This window comes from Bufo bufo, chromosome 11 (assembly GCF_905171765.1).
Source record: "Bufo bufo chromosome 11, aBufBuf1.1, whole genome shotgun sequence".
In the NCBI taxonomy this organism is placed as follows: Eukaryota; Metazoa; Chordata; class Amphibia; order Anura; family Bufonidae; genus Bufo; species Bufo bufo.
The window spans coordinates 14,780,243-14,798,068 of NC_053399.1; the positions used below are offsets into that span (position 1 = coordinate 14,780,243).

General features: G+C 52.6%; 1 protein-coding gene across 2 annotated transcripts in view; it reads right to left on the reverse strand.

The window, feature by feature from the left end:
* The window catches only part of CDC42BPB (CDC42 binding protein kinase beta), a 57,567-nt gene extending 44,405 nt beyond the window's left edge, over positions 1 to 13,162 (reverse strand). Inside the window, exon 1 of one of the 2 annotated variants that reach the window (XM_040411948.1) lies at positions 12,722 to 13,162. In XM_040411948.1, the coding sequence (XP_040267882.1) occupies positions 12,722 to 12,896 (175 nt within the window). In that variant the 5' untranslated portion in view covers positions 12,897 to 13,162. The remainder of the gene's footprint in view (positions 1 to 12,721) is intronic. The other variant, XM_040411949.1, reaches the window with a different exon arrangement.
* Positions 13,163 to 17,826: the final 4,664 nt, after the last annotated feature.

Sequence of the window (17,826 nt, forward strand, 5' to 3'; positions counted from 1 at the left end):
ATTCACACCGACAATGAGGGTGGCCAGCTTTTATTGTGCACAAGCGCACGACAGGCGTGCTTGCCGAAATCTCAGGGATAATGGAGAGGAGGGTGATGAGCGGCTGATGCCAACCCCCCTCTTGAAAAAAAAAATTAAAATACATATATATTACTCCCCCCCCCCCCCCCACATACTGTGACCCCTACAAAGGGGCGACTTCTACGACAACTGCACAAAGTAAGTTTTGCCACTTTTTAATCCCCCCTGAAGGGGTTTAAAAATAAAATAATCGCACCAGTCTACTGCTTTCTATCGGGGTGCAGGGCCATACACGGCTAGATATCCGCCATGATTGGAGGATTTCCCTATAGACAGGACGTGGACGCAAATATCTATAGGATCATTATAATTAAAAAATGGTTTCTTTTAGAATAAAGTTAGGCAGTTTTCATCTGCACTGCGACTGCCAGTGTACACTGCAATCTGGCATTTCATTCACGAATTAGGAAGCTTAGGATAGACCGGGCACTTCACTGCCTGGTAGAGGAAGGGTTAAGTGAGCCTGTGATGCATCATGGAGCGGGATACACGGCCGCTTCCTTGTAACACATGGCCGTATCCTGTTTGCTCCCCGGGCTGCAGCTGCACGTTGCGTTTCGTGGAGGTCCCCGCTTCCTTTCCTTTTCCTGGCCATTATGCCCCGGCACAGATCGGCAGGACAGGAATTTCCTCTTCTGGATCTGATATCCCCCTCTAGATGAAATACCGTATACGCCTGCAGGGGGCGGTATTAGGGCGAGCCGCTGATCTATATATCTCGTGTCTACGAGCAGTGGCGCCCCCCCCAGAGATCTATGGAGCCTCCTGACATTGCAGCACACGGTGACCTGATCTTCCCGCTGACGGCACAGGGACGTCTAGACCCAGGAGCTCTCAGCACCAGCGGCTGTAACAGTACCCGCATCCTGCAGTCTATTACCCCCACCCCCTTCTCCACGATGGAAATCCGATGAGCGTTATACTTATTGGGCTCCAGGGTGCTGAGCAAATCACAAGGTCCAATTAACCAGTAAAGATAGAGCAAATATATAGAAAATGCTCAGTGCGTCCAGTTACCGCGTTATATTAGGGCTCCTCTGCCGAAAAACACCGACTGCGCACCGCCAGGAGTCAAATCCACCCCATACTGTGATGTGTATTCAGCATCTCCTCTGATTTCATGCCGTTTTTAGCCTTTACTTAACTGGAAACTGTCAGCAAGCTGGATGATGGGCGTTACTGTGACCTTTTATTTGGACTCTTAGGCCCCTTGCAGACGAGCGTGTCCGGATGCGTTCAGTGATACCTGCGCGATTTCGCAGGCAAAGTCATTCAGTTTTGTGTGTTTGCGGTCAGTTTTTATCGCGCGAGTGCAATGTGATTTAATGTGTTTTTCACACGCGATTAAAAAAAACTGAATGTTTACCAACAACATCTCTTGGCAACCGTGCGTGAAAAAGGCATTTTCATGCAGCTCCATTTACTTCTAAGGGTCTGCGTTGCGTGAAACTCGCAGAATATAGGACAAGCTGCGATTTCCACGCAACGCACAAGTGATGCGTGAAAACCAACGCACGTGTGCACAGACCCAGCGAAATGAATGGGTCCGGATTCCGCGCAGGCGCAATGAGTTCGCATCACGCATTGCACCCGAGCGGAATACTCCCTCGTCTGCCAAGGGGCCTTCAGTTCTCCTGCTTCAGTGAATAAAGATATTTTCCATGAAACAACAACAATTGTGAAGCAGCTTTTCTCAGAACTTCTTGTGCCATTCCTCTGTTGTGCCTCCTGGAAATTTATAAATAAATAAATAAATAAAATAAATAAACAAACTGGTGTTTTTTTTCTCCTTTTTTACTCCACCTTGTCAATAAAGTGTGCCCCTACTAAGTCAGCACTAACTGGAAAATGTCAGATTGTGCCGCCCCCCCCCCCCCCCCGAACAGCCAGTTGTCAAGTTCATATATTTCCAGGAGGAATAACACAGAATTGTAAGAGAAGATGCTTCAGAATTGGTATTTATGGGAAATCCAAGTATTTACTATATCAGACACGTCCAAAGGGGGGACAGGTCCTTCTGGAAGATTTATGGGAATACCTGGGACAACCGGATCATTAACCCATTAGTATCCGATGGTCATTAATACATAAAGCCGAGATTATGGTATGATCTCTCAATATCTGCTCTGGGTTTCCATGGGTTAATGCCCAATCACAGCAGGATATGGCTAAGTACTCGCATACAACACAGACACCTAAGAGTAACGGATCTGTCAACAGCAGCTTACTGATGGTTTCCTGGTAACCACTAATCGACAAATTATTTCTTTTTCCACATACAGCCAACACGCCAGATCATGGCGAGCCTTTCTAGCCTACAAATCTAATACTAAAACTACAGTGAAGACTGACACCAAGGGGGTCAGAAATAAACTTTATACACCAGCTCTTGATTTCTATGCCATTCAGGGTCTGTGGAAAGATGGGTGTTAACCCCTCGATCATGGGGCCAACTTTAGAGCCCAGAAAGTTTACTTCATGTCAAATGATGCAGCAGGAAAATTAAAGTGTAGCCGTGTCTTACAGAGGACTCGGACACTGAAGAACAATCCTTAGAACCTCGTATTGATGGGGGTCAGATTCCTGACGACCCCGTCAATCAGCTGACAAAAGGTGCACCCCCGTTTTCTGCAGGATCGGACCACACAGGCTAAGCTTCAACCCCCCCCCCCCCCCCAATGAATTTTGGACAGCCATGATGCAGTCTGTCCTTGAATTACTCTTGGTAGGCAGTAACCACTGATTAATGGGAAGACCCCACAAGACCGGCTGTTGTCAGTCTCGCAGACCTTTGCGCTTGCTCGTTTTCCCGCTTCCTCACTTAGTAACGTAACATGAAATAATAATCTTTTACACGTCTCCCGCTGCGATATGAGCCGGGCGATGGCGGACCCCTGGTCCACATACATGTGCTGCAGCCGTGGCCCCTGTGACCTGTCAAACAATGGAGGTGAAAGGTCGGCAGCTGCTGAAGTGATTGCTTCCTTTTCCTGCTCTACCTACTTCCCAGGAAGTGGTGGTTAACCCCTCGCCGACCGGCAGAGGTTTAATAGAATTTACCAGGAGGGAGCCACGGCCCATTAAATATCAGGACATCTGGACGGCCGCTCCGACAACTTCACCCATCGCTGTCATCCACGACGTCACGGGAGCCGTCAGCCGGAGCTCTATTTACAAGACCAAATCGCATACGGACTTGGAACGGTAGCGGCCCCGCCATGTTTTCAGGTAAATCATACAGATTTTGCTGCGGATGCAAATCACACCCCAAGGTGACGTACCAGAAGGGAGCGGGCGACAGGCGGAGGATTTAGCTGCATTCCCGGGGCAATATCTCCACGTGTTACCCGCACACTTGTCACGAATGTCACCCTACGCGGCACAGGTAAAGTGGTGCGTGGATTTTTTTTTCACGTTGTGCTCACCCACTTTGTCGATCCTGCATTAGGGCTCATTCAAGGATCCACAATACACGGGCACCGTTCAGTGTGCATTCCGCATCACGGATGCGGACCCATTCACTTCAATGGGTCCGCAAATCCAGAGGCGCGGAACGGAACACTACGGAGTGCTTTCTGGGGTTCCTTCCCTTGCCTTCACACCGCAAAAAGATAGAACTTGCTCCATCTTTTTGCGGAATGGACAGATCGCGGACCCATTCTGGTGAACGGGTCCGCGATCCCCATGCTGCTGCCCCACGGTCTGTGATCATGCATTGCGGACGGCAATTTGCGGTCCACGTCACGGGCTTCACACGGTTGTGTGAACAAGCCCTTCCCCATCCAGCTAAAAAAATTAAAAATCAAAACAGCATGCAACCTATAGGAAAGCACTGGAAGCGGTCAACAAGCTGCTGTTGATGGATCTTTAGTCTCTTTACGTCTCACGCACATGGCAGCAATCTGGCGTCCAGAGACATCTACAGGACCCTGCGGCATCAAATGTGTCTCCGAATTCATACAGAATAAGAAAAGAAAAAAAATATATAAAATCACTGTGCCGCAGGCTGCATTACATGAACACTGGGGGAAACATTACTGCAATATAAGGCCGCAAATATGCGCCATATGGCGGCACACAGAGCCACAGAGACTCCACGGGACAAACACTTGCTTCGTATTTATACCTTGTGGCGGGACTGATCTGTACAGCATTAGAAACATGTGGCTGCTTGGCTTCAGAAACAGCGCCACCTCTGTCTGGCTCAGAGCCATTCTTTCCGAAAACACTAGGCATTGCTGTGTGGCGCTGTTTCTGGACGACCCCTTAAAGACCCCGTGTCCGTGTTAGACTAAGGCCTCATGCACACGACAGTTTTTCTTATCCTCCTTTCCGTTTTTTTTGCGGATAGGATGGGAACCCATTCATTTCAATGGGTCAGCAAAAAAATGCTGATAGTTCATCCATTTGTGTTCCGCGTCCGTTGTCCGCGTTTAGCAAAAAAAAAAAATAGCGCATGTCCTACTTTTTTCACATTTGCGGACAAGGATAGGCATTTATTACAAGGTATCTGTGGGGGGAAAAAACGGATCCTCAAAAAAAACAAAAAAAAACGGATGCAGCATCCTTTTTTTTAGCGGACGCAAAAAACAACTGTCATGTGCATGAGGCCTAATAGAAAGATGCATCCTCCGTTGCTCTGCATTACCAAGATCGCCGCTTGCGCTCAGTGAATGGAAACATCCTTGTTTACAGTTAAAGGACTTAAAAATGTCTCTATTCCGTCCAACTGACACAAGTCCTGCAGGCACGATCAGGACAGGCTTCAGGATGGTTAGCAAGGATGCTTCTTTTCACCGACAGCACGCAGAGATCTTGAATACGACAGCTGCACATTTACACAGTGAACGACACATTCCTCGTGTGCCTTGCCCATGTACACAACAGGGAAGCTGAAGGAGCAACGCTGCAGTGTAAAGTACAGAGAGCTAAGCTGCAGCCACTGATCACCACCATACATGAACTGTAAAGGAGCAGAGCAGCAGTATAAAGCAAGGGGGAGGGAAATAAGAGTTCTTAGAGACACCGATGAGACAGAAGGCATATTTCAGACTAGCTCATACTCCAATGGACAACACAACCAAGCTGGGGTCACTGACCATAGCGGTGCCCCAACGGAAAAGCTTCAGTGTAAAGCACGGGAGAGAGAAAAAACAGCTGCCTCAGACTCCAACAGACAATGCATCTCTGCTAGTCACTGGTCACAGCTGTGTGCTAAATGAGCACAGCTGCAGTGTTAAGCACGGGGAATAGATAGACCAGCTGTCTGAGTCTATGATAAGAGGGCAGATTTCAGACTACCTCAGACTCCAATTAACAATGCAGTTAACCTGGAGTCATTGTTTAAAGTTGTGTCCTAAACGGAGCAAGGCTGCAGTGAAAAGCACAGGGAAAAGGCACAGCAGCCGCCTGCTTTTTTGAAAAGGGAGAAAGTGGGTTTCAGACTACTTGAGACTCCAATAGACATTACAGCCATGGTGGCGTCACTGACCACAGCTGTGTCCTGATGGAGCAGAGGTGCAGTGTAAAGCATGGGATAAGGGCAGAGCAGCAGCAGCTCGAGTCTCTGAAAACAGAGCAGGTGGGTTTCAGACTACCCGAGACTCCAATAGACATTACAGCCATTCTGGAGTCACTGACCACAGCTGTGTCCTGATGGAGCAGGTAAAAAAAAAAAGCATCCAACACTGAAGAGAATACATAGCAGGGAAAACGTGCACTTTCCCTTTAAGGGCTCGAACGTGTGCTGCCCGTTGCCGTATTGCAAACCGCATTAGCGGATCCGCAATACACGGGCACCGTTCAGTGTGCATTCCGCACCACAGATGCGGACCCATTCACTTCAATGGGTCCGCCAATCCGGAGACGCAGAACGGAAGCACGGAAAGGAACACTACGGAGTGCTTCCTGGGGTTCCGTTCTGTGCTTCCGCACCGCAAAGATAGAACTTGCTCTATATTTAAGCGGAACGGAGGGATCGCGGATCCATTCAAGTAAATGGGTCCACGATCCCCATGCGGCTGCCCCACGGAATTTGCAGTCCACAGCACGGGCGTCACACCGTCGCGTGAACGAGCCCTAAAGGAGACTTTCCTCCCAGCAGGCACTTATGTCCAGGGTCCTTCATGCATTAAGTGAGGCCTGGAGGGACGTTGCCCAGGAAATGGTCATCTGAAGAGCCGGCCATTATAATGCCTCATTAACTATTAACTCGCCTCTAAACAGAAGGGAGCGGCCGGACGGCTCTTCTGCGTCTCCCAGCTGGGCGACTACCCATACGGGCGCATCAAGTGCGCCACCCAACTGCTCCAGGCTCCTGAAAGGCAGACCTATCGAGTTCTACAGATACTTGTGCAGATATCACCATTCTGAGAACCAGAACCTGGAAGCGGGCACACTGGTCGTCACCCAGCTTTCCTAGAGACAACCCAAGTCTTCTCCTCAATCTATACAACATGGCGTCGCTAACTCAGGCGTCTCTCATCCCATAATTCCATGCACTAGGGATGTCTAACTAAAGTGCCCGTAGGGTGAATAGAACACAGAACCTACAGTAAAGACTGACACCATTGTAAGACATTCGTATGTGCTCTTTAAGCAATTTCCTAATATGCTCAGAGAGGCAGTCAGGACACAGACCCCTCACCCGCTTCTCACGTGTCATTTCCTACAATTCCTCTCATCTTTTAATGGTGGTCCCATCTGTCAGCCAGACCCCAGCGCACTAAAGACATGCTGCACTGCTGTGCAACCTGGGGCCCCACAGCCCTGACTGCCAGGGAATGCTGGGAGTTGTAGTTTCACAACAGCTGGAGAGCCCCAGGTTTACATATGGCTCAGAGCATGCTGGGAGTTGTAGTTTCACAACAGCTGGAGAGCCCCAGGTTTACATATGGCTCAGAGCATGCTTGGAGTTGTAGTTTCATGATAGCTGGATAACAATAGGTTGCAAATCATTGACTGAGCACGCTGGGAGTTGTAGTTGCACAGCCATCTGCACCACAGAGCTCTCCAACTGGTATGAAGCTACAACTCCCAACATGCTAAGATGGCCGGCTGTAACATTAAGCTTTCCAGCAAAAAATAAACTACAACTACCAGCATGTTCAGACTGTCTTCTTCAACCATGGACTCCATAGGCGGTGTGCATCAGAACTCCCAGCATCCTCGGTCAGTGATATACCACCAAGAGTTTTCCAGCCGTCATGAAAATGCAACTCCCAGCAGCTGTTGTGCAACTACAACTCCCATAGTGGTCAGTCAATATACAACCTGGAGTTCTCCTGCTGTCATGAAACTACAACTCCCAGCATGCACTAAGCCATTTGCATCGTGGGGTTTTCCAGCTGTTTCAAAACTACAACTCTCAGTATGCTCTCACAGCCACATACCACCTGGGGCTCTCCTGCGGTCAGGAAACTACAACTCCCAGCACGCCCTGACAGACGTCTGCAACATGGGGGCTCTCCAGCTTTTGTGAAAACTACAGTTCCTAGCATGCTCCGAGAGCCATCTACAACCTGGGGCTCTCCAGCGGTCATGAAACTACAACTCCCAGCATGCCCTCACAGCCATCTGCAACAAAGGGCTCTCCAATTGCGAGAGGATGCTGGGGGTGGTAGTTTTATGAGAGGTGAAGATCTGCAGGTTGCACATGATCGACAGAGCATGATAGGAGTTGCAGTATTCAAACGGCTAGAGCCTCAGGTTGAAGATGGCCATCTGGACCCGCTGAGAGTTGTAGTTTCACGACAGCTGATCCACAGTCCTAGGCCGGCCGCTGACTGGGCGTCTTGGTGAGCGGAGTGGAAGCCGCCCTTGAAAGTGGCCGACACCTTCTCATCCGCGCCTGATAAGAGTCTTCTCAGGCGGCTCCCAGCGCCGCGCAGTTATTCCTGGTCATATAAACAGGAAATAAAAATTTCCTTCCTCGCGCTTGTGGACGTTCGGAGCACGGGGGGGGGGGGGGGGGGGGGGGGGGGGTTGGGGGAGGCAAAAAAGCAAAAAACGTCTGCGGCGCCAGAAAAACAGCCCATCAAAAATAGGGAAGAGAATGATGGCGGCCATCGCTTTCAGTGCCCGACGCGCTTCACTCTCGGTTGAGGGATAACTTCAGGCGTTCAGTCGCCTCCACCAGCGCATGTCAGAGCGCCCCCTCCCTAGATAGAACCAGCAGCACTGTCCATCCAGCTCTCCCTGATTCATGAACGGAAGGCCAAAACTGCTCTGACACTCCAGGGGGCAGATGCAGAGGTCCTGGCCATTCAGGGCCTGCGGAGAGCTGGGGGTCACAGAAATGGCAGCGCGTGTGGTATTAGAGGTGCCCCAAATGTCTGCGCTCTGCAGGCGGAGTGTGGAGCGGTGCAGCATTCCTAACCTAAGGCTCGGGCCTCCTGGAATCTGTATACATTCCAGGCGCTGCGGACGCTCTCCAGATCTGGGCGGCAGCAGGAAGTGCTCCGACCTGACAACCCGAATATCTCCTGACCAAGTCACTCCATGTTTACCTGAGCGACGCCAGCGCAGCCGTGTCCCAGCGTAGCACCCCGCCGTGCAAGAGTTAAAGGGGGCTCCTGCTACTTTCTATGCACTTGCCGTCTCAAATCTTCATCATTTTCAAGCCAGCCAAATAGAAGCATTCCGATTTCCCTCTGGCCCTTCCTACAGCTGAGGGTTTGTTACAATTGAAACCAGCCTGGACAATCCTCTGGGAGCTCAACACATCAGCAGCACCACATCCTGATGGATACATTGTATCAGTCTGTTCGGGTTCACAGGGGACTGTCCGGACTGGATACAACTGTAACAAACCCTCAGCGGGGAGAGGGATCAGCAATCAAAAAATAAAAATAAAATAAAAAAAAACTGCAAACAGGAATCTTGAAAATGATGAGAAACTGAAATCAGGACATAAGAAATTTGCATACATTTCCTTCCCTCGTTTAGTGTAATCGCTTGCTGAATAGAGGAAACCAATAACCAAATGACTTTGGTCGAATCCAACCAACCGCGCTCCGATTCCTGCCAGACCGCTGCGACGCTGCTAAAGCGATTGCCAGTTAGGCCGCTGACCAACGCATTGCACTCTGGGCAGCGAGTAAGAGAACTGCATTCACAGCGGCAACTGCTACTTAAGCAATTGTCCAATCACTGCCTGCACTGGGAACGGCACTTGTATAATGCGCTGCCAATCTGAGCATTCAGTTAGGGAACTGCCCCCACAGCGATTGCCCGCTCTCCTCCTGGCAGGTACAGGCCCCCACGGGTCCTTCAGCTGCCGTGCGCCAGGATACAGGCTGCTGGGATTTCCTGGCGTCTGCCCCGGCGCTTTACCTTACAGGAAGTGAATCTGCTAATAGACAGGAATAAGGGAATTGCCGTGGATGCAATTGTCCAATATTCAACCACAAAAACAGGAAGTCAAAACCTCAGATGAGACGGCGGCCGAGACCAATACCAGGCGCTGCAGTTGGCATCTCCCCCAGGACCTGCTGGGAGTTGTAGTCTCACCGCCACACTGTACCGGATGTGATCACGGATTATAATCCACTAATCAGGCCGCAGCCCTCTGCCACCCGACTCCCCCCCGCACTGCGGTCAGGGCTTTCCCAGATTCCAGGACTGATCATGCCCCCGCTGCCCTGGCACATAGTTATTATACATCTGAATGCACTCAGCAATGCCCTGACAGTCTGCTGGGGGTTGTAGTTGCAGCACAGCTGGAGTCACAGGCTGGCACTGATGACCACACTCTGGGCAATCTATTAAATGTTTGAAGTAGTGACTTATGCCCCATTATTACCCGCAGTGAGCTGCCACCAGAAGCCAATGCCCCCTCTGCCATGTAGATAGTCATTTTTGGCCAGACCTTGTGCGATGCCAGCCCCCACACAGATATGCCCTGTGTACCACCACCATGAAGATGCCAATGCCACCAGCATTTTTCCATTCCAGGCCATGTCTGTTCTAGCTTGCTGAAAAGTTCTCATGCCCACCAGCCTCATATGCCCTCTGCATCGCTAGGACCAGCTATTCCAAAATAGTGTGACACCACCACACAAAGTGGGCTGGCATGACACGATGCCCAGCACTACGTCACCAACCTCATACATTGCTCTTCCATGAGCCCATTGCTTTACCCCTTGAAATGATCACCTCCAAGCAGTGCCAACCATGGTCGTGTAATGTACGGGTCATGCCGCTTCTAACTCCATGGAAGGCTAATGTGCCCTGGCACTGTCCTAATATAATGCCAACGACCTGACCACATTATCCATATACATTGTGCCATCCCAGCGCAGTACAATGTTGTCACGCCCCTCTATGGGCACAATCACTGCTGCCAGCATAATGTCAATTCAATCTCTGTCATACCCTTTTGCAATGCCCCCCAAGAGATTCTGCCCAAGGTGCCCAGTCCTATGCCCATAACAATATATGACGTCTCAGATGAGGGGCCACCCGCATGTCCTGTACATCCGGCATATGGAGCCAATATGCTGGTACACAGAGGATGATGTGCCACCTAAACCAATACCTTACCAACTAGCTGCATGCTATGGCAATCTGCCAGGTCTCCTGTGCAATGCCCATACGATGCGACTCCAGATACCTGCACTCTCTGGCAAGGTTTCCATGCTGTGTGCAATGCCCAAAGTATGCCACTCTAGATACCTGCTCTCTATGGAAGTTTACCATGTCATCTGTGTATGGTGCCCTGTATAATGCCCATACTATGCCACTCCACACACGCACCCTATGGTTACTCTCATGTCTCCTGTATATGGTGCCCATATAATGCCACTCCGGACACTCTCGCCCCTCTTCTCCCCCCCGGACACTCTCGCCCCTCTTCTCCCCCCCGGACACTCTCGCCCCTCTTCTCCCCCCCCCTCCCCCCCCCGGACACTCTCGCCCCTCTTCTCCCCCCCGGACACTCTCGCCCCTCTTCTCCCCCCCGGACACTCTCGCCCCTCTTCTCCCCCCCGGACACTCTCGCCCCTCTTCTCCCCCCCCGGACACTCTCGCCCCTCTTCTCCCCCCCGGACACTCTCGCCCCTCTTCTCCCCCCCGGACACTCTCGCCCCTCTTCTCCCCCCCGGACACTCTCGCCCCTCTTCTCCCCCCCGGACACTCTCGCCCCTCTTCTCCCCCCCGGACACTCTCGCCCCTCTTCTCCCCCCCGGACACTCTCGCCCCTCTTCTCCCCCCCGGACACTCTCGCCCCTCTTCTCCCCCCCGGACACTCTCGCCCCTCTTCTCCCCCCCGGACACTCTCGCCCCTCTTCTCCCCCCCGGACCCTCTCGCCCCTCTTCTCCCCCCCGGACACTCTCGCCCCTCTTCTCCCCCCCGGACACTCTCGCCCCTCTTCTCCCCCCCGGACACTCTCGCCCCTCTTCTCCCCCCCGGACACTCTCGCCCCTCTTCTCCCCCCCGGACACTCTCGCCCCTCTTCTCCCCCCCGGACACTCTCGCCCCTCTTCTCCCCCCCCCGGACACTCTCGCCCCTCTTCTCCCCCCCGGACACTCTCGCCCCTCTTCTCCCCCCCGGACACTCTCGCCCCTCTTCTCCCCCCCCGGACACTCTCGCCCCTCTTCTCCCCCCCGGACACTCTCGCCCCTCTTCTCTCCCCCGGACACTCTCGCCCCTCTTCTCCCCCCCGGACACTCTCGCCCCTCTTCTCCCCCCCGGACACTCTCGCCCCTCTTCTCCCCCCCCTTCTCCCCCCCGGACACTCTCGCCCCTCTTCTCCCCCCCGGACACTCTCGCCCCTCTTCTCCCCCCCCGGACACTCTCACCCCTCTTCTCCCCCCCCGGACACTCTCACCCCTCTTCTCCCCCCCCGGACACTCTCGCCCCTCTTCTCCCCCCCGGACACTCTCACCCCTCTTCTCCCCCCCGGACACTCTCACCCCTCTTCTCCCCCCGGACACTCTCACCCCTCTTCTCCCCCCGGACACTCTCGACCCTCTTCTCCCCCCCGGACACTCTCGACCCTCTTCCCCCCCCCCGGACACTCTCGCCCCTCTTCTCCCCCCCGGACACTCTCGCCCCTCTTCTCCCCCCCGGACACTCTCGCCCCTCTTCTCCCCCCCGGGACACTCTCGCCCCTCTTCTCTCCCCCGGACACTCTCGCCCCTCTTCTCCCCCCCCGGACACTCTCGCCCCTCTTCTCCCCCCCGGACACTCTCGCCCCTCTTCTCCCCCCCGGACACTCTCGCCCCTCTTCCCCCCCCCGGGACACTCTCGCCCCTCTTCTCTCCCCCGGACACTCTCGCCCCTCTTCTCCCCCCCGGGACACTCTCGCCCCTCTTCTCCCCCCCGGACACTCTCGCCCCTCTTCTCCCCCCCGGACACTCTCGCCCCTCTTCTCCCCCCCGGACACTCTCGCCCCTCTTCTCCCCCCCGGGACACTCTCGCCCCTCTTCTCTCCCCCGGACACTCTCGCCCCTCTTCTCCCCCCCGGACACTCTCGCCCCTCTTCTCCCCCCCGGACACTCTCGCCCCTCTTCTCCCCCCCGGACACTCTCGCCCCTCTTCTCCCCCCCGGGACACTCTCGCCCCTCTTCTCTCCCCCGGACACTCTCACCCCTCTTCTCTCCCCCCGGACACTCACCCCTCTCCCCCCGGACACTCACCCCACTCCAGGAACTCGCTGACGTACTTGTCCCGGCGCAGTGTGGAGCCGCCGCACTCGGTCACCAGGCAGAGCAGCACGTCCAGCAGCGTCTCCACACTCAGCGCCGCCTCGTTCCTCTGCGGCCCGTCCAGCAGCAGCTGCTCCAGCTTCTTCAGCCGCACCCGGGCCGACATGTTGTGCGACAAATCCGAGCGACAACAAGGAGAAAATGTCCGGAGCCGAGAAGAAGAGTAATCCGGGATGTAATCCTCACAGGGCGGAGGGCGCGGCTCTCTCCTCCCGGCAGTCAGTCCATGCCCCGGCGGCCTGCCTGCTCTGTGCGGCTTCCCGGGAACAACATGGCCCTGCGCCTTCCCCTCCCTGTCCCTGGGATTCGGGATCACCGAGCAGACCGGGAGAGCTGACCCAGCCCACCGGAAAGGGAAGGAATGTCCGAGCCGACGTCACGGCAACGCTGGAAGAGCCCTCTTCCGGTCACTGGGCAGCACTGCACATCCATAGGGAATAAAGACTTGGGCTGGAGTACGGGAGGCGGCGAGGGACAGAAGAGCGCAGAGCGCGAACTACCTCCCCCGATAGGACTGTCTGGTACTTTCACACTTGCGTCAAAGTTTTCGGGTATTGAGTTCTGTCCTAGGAGCTCATTACCGGAAAAAAACAGATCAGTTTTATCCCCATGCATTCTGAATGGAAAGCAATCCGTTCAGGATGCATCAGGATGTCTTCAGTTCAGCCCTTTTACGGTATTTGGACGGAGAAAAAACCGCAGCACGCTGCAAAAATCCTGAACACTTGCTGGCATTTTTTTCCATTGGAATGTATTAAAATTGCCGCACTGACGGATCCGATCTGCGCATGCGCAGACCTTAAAAAATAAAAAAATAAAAAAATACCGGATCCGTTTTTCCGGATGACACCGGAGAGATGGATCCGGTATTGTAATGCTTTTGTGAGACGGATCCACCTGCTGATCCGTCTACAAATGGTTTCCGTTTGCATCCAGATTGCCGCAATCCAGCAACGCAAGTGTGAACGTAGCCTTACACTGTAGTGCGCGGTACTGTCCGCTGAGCCGATGTGTATGGTGTATCTAATCCTGTCACCTGTTATACTGTGGGAAGAGCTGGTGTATCTAATCCCATCACGTGTTATACTGTGTGCTGCGCTGCTATAGTGCGATGCTGGCGTATCTAAGTCTGTCATGTGACACTGTCTGCTGAAATGCTGTATCTAATCCCATCAGATGTGATACTGAACGTCTTATCTAATCTTATAGGGTGTGACACCTAGATGGTGTATCTAAGGGCTCATGCACACCGCCGTGCCGTTTTTTTTTTATGGTCCACAAATTGCGGATCCGTAAAAAAAATAGGTACCGCCCATGTGCCTTCCGCAATTTGTGGAACGGAACAGGAGGCCCATTATAGAGATGCCGGTTCTTGTCCGTAAAACGGACAAAAATAGGACGTGTCTCATCAATTTTGCGGGGCCGCGGAACGGAGCAACGTATGCGGACAGCACAGAGAGTGCTGTTCGCATCTTTTGCAGACCCATTGAAATGAATGGTTTCATATACGGAATCAAAATACGGTCCGTATACGGAACGCAAAAAACGTTTGTGTGCATGAGCCCTAAGGCTCCATTTGACACGTCCATGGTGTGTTGCGGATCCGCAACACACCCGCCCGGCACCCCTATAGAAATGCCTATTCTTGTCCGCAGCTGCTGACAAGAATAGGACATGTTCTATCTTTTGCGGAGCTGCGGACCTGAAGATCGGGGCCGCGCTCTGCAATTGCGGATGTGCTGTCCGCATCCATTCCGTCCCCATAGAGAATGAATGGGTGCGGAACGGATGCGGACCCATTTGCGGACGTGTGAATGGAGCCTAATTCTGTCATCTGAATGGCAGTATCTAATCCTATCATGTGTGATACTTTCAGCTGAACTGTATCTAATCCTATGAGGCGTGATACTTTCAGCTGGACTGCTGTATCTAAGCCTATGATGTGCGATACTGTCTGCAGAAATTCTGTATCTAATCCTATTGGGTGCGATACTGTCCTGAACTCCTGTATCTAATCCTATCTTGTGTGGACCGCTGTATCTAATCCTGTGCTGTGGGATACATGTGACGCTAGCTCAGTACACTGGAACCCCCGGCTCACCGTGTATCTCAGCCATTGTGATGTCCATGGACAGAAGCCGCCAGGGTCTAGTGCTTCTCTGCTAGTGGAGGGGATCCCGAGCAGGAGGACCCCCCACTTTACCCGTAGGACCTAAGAGATCTTATACAAGGCAGACCTCCCCTTTAAAGGCTTTGCCCACAAGAAACACGTGTCCACACTGGTCAGACATTCCCTATCCTCTAGGGAACCCCTTTAATACAGATGGTCCCCGGTGAGAAGGTGCACGGTTCAGGTGTCTTCTATGGGTGCTGCTCCTTGTGTGTGGTATGTAGGACCTCACCCCGACTCTCCTTCAGCCCCGGGGCTTAGAACACGCCCCTGACACAGCGGCCGCCACGTGAAGCCACGCTACCCTATAGCATATTTATATATGTCCTGATATATGAAAAGATAGTTCTACTGAGATCTGCATCAAGTAATCATATTAAAGGGGGATTCCGATCTCTCACATCGATGGCGTGTCACTAGGATGTGCCATCAATGCCCGATAGCTCAGGGTTCCACCTCTGGGACCTGCTCCTATGTCCAGAATGGGGCCCCCAAACTGCCGGAGAACCTTCTGAGCATCCATTAATTGCTATGGGAGTTCTAAAAAAATAGAGCAGCGAGCGCGCTTGGCTGTTTTTGGAACTCCCACAGCGGGGAATGGAGAGCGCCCTGCGCATGCACAGCCGCCGCTCCGTTCGCTGCTTCACTCCGGGGTCCTGTTCTGGTGATAGGAGCCGCTCCTATCCTAGAGGTGGCAATGTGGACAGGAAGGTAACAGGCGCCCGGCCGGCCTTAAAGGGCTTTTCCAGTTTCACATAAGTAAAGCTTAATCATAGCATATAATGCAAAGTTCTGCAGTTTTCTCATAGACTTTACCTTTCGATTCCTCACCATTTTCAAGACCTCCGCCTGCTGTCAGTGAATGGGAACTTTCTTGTCTATATTCAGAACCTGAAAACTGGTACAGGCCTAATGAGATCTTGCTACAATTGTGTCCAGTGTGGACAGTCCGGACTCCAGACTGATACATTGTAACAAACTACCAGGGCAGGACAGAGACTTTGCTACAAGCTCAGAGCGGACCGAATACGGCTGTAACAAACCCTGTGCTGTGAGGAGTATTAGGCCTCTTTCACACTTGCGTTGTTGGGATCCGGCATGCACTTCCGTTGCCGGAGGTGCCTGCCGGATCCGGAAAAACGCAAGTGTACTGAAAGCATTTGAAGACGGAACCGTCTTCCAAATGCTTTCAGTGTTACTATGGCACCCAGGACGCTATTAAAGTCCTGGTTGCCATAGTAGGAGCGGGGAGCGGGGGAGCGGTATACTTACAGTCCGTGCGGCTCCCGGGGCGCTCCAGAATGACGTCAGAGCGCCCCATGCGCATGGATGACGTGATCCATGTGATCACATGATCCATGAGCTTGGGGCGCCCTGACGTCACTCTGGAGCGCCCGGGGAGCCGCACGGACGGTAAGTATACTGCTCCCCCGCTCCCCGCTCCACTTACCATGGCTGTCAGGACTTTAGCGTCCCGGCAGCCATGATAACCACTCTGAAAAAGCTAAATGTCGGCTCCGGCAATGCGCCGAAACGACGTTTAGCTTAAGGCCGGATCAATGCCTTTCAATGGGCATTAATTCCGGATCCGGCCTTGCGGCAAGTGTTCCGGATTTTTGGCCGGAGCAAAAAGCGCAGCATGCTGCGGTATTTTCTCCGGCCAACAAACGTTCCGTACCGGAACTGAAGACATCCTGATGCATCCTGAACGGATTACTCTCCATTCAGAATGCATTAGGATAATCCTGATCAGGATTCTTCCGGCATAGAGCCCCGACGACGGAACTCTATGCCGGAAGACAATAACGCAGGTGTGAAAGAGCCCTTAGGCTGTAAGCAAGGAATGTTTTCACTCACGGGAAGCAAGCAGAGATCTTGAAATGGTGAGGAATGGGAATGGATATTTTTCCGTATTGGAGCATTGCAGATTTGGTCTCCATTCACTGCATTTCTCAGGATTGCTGATGGTCCCGTATTTCAGTCCTGGGGTCATAAATAGAGATGGCCTGGCGGTTCGCCCGGCGGTCGTTTCGCGGCGAACTTTGACCCATAACACATCCTTCAGGTGGGACAGGACAGCCAATTGAGACGTTTCAGCACATGGACGTACCCCCTACCTTATAAATAGACCCGATCTGGCCGCCATTTTACATTCAGTCTTTTGCCAGTGTAGGGAGAGGTTGCTGTGTGGAGCAGGGACAGGCGGTTAGGGACACCAAACGCTTTCTAATAGGGCCACAAAAGTCCTTTTAAGGACTGGTATAGGTGTGCTATCGATAGGTGTGATACACAGAGGGGTGTGATATACTTATAATATACTTTCTAACATAGAAAGTATATTATAGTGCATTTGTATTGTGCGGCAGTTGTGTGCGGTTCTGCTGCGATACCGCAGCTATATAGAGGGACAAGCGTTATTGGAACAACTAATTGCAACTGGTGAGATATACCTGTTGCCCCCCAAAAAACTTATTGAGGGGTGCGATATACCTGCTTCCACAAAATACTGATTGAGGGGTGAGATATACCTGCTGTCACGGTCCCTCAGGTGACTGATGTCAGGAAATCAAGGAGATTGGCTGAGGGTGGAGGAATCCAACAGCCTCCTTGATTTCTCTTGGTTCAGTGTTGATAGGGTTAATGACCACTTCCCTTTTCTCAGCTGTTGCTCAGTGGTCATCACTTCTACCCTTTATAGTCTCACCCCACCCTTTTGACTATGCGGTAGATAGCTTCATTTGGGTTTGGCTGAGCTGGTGTGAGGTCGTCTCTGATGTTCCTACTCGTCCATCTCTGCAGAAGTTAAGTGTCACGTTTGTTTGCATTTGTTATATTCCCTGCTGTTTGTATCTGGGCCTGAGACAGA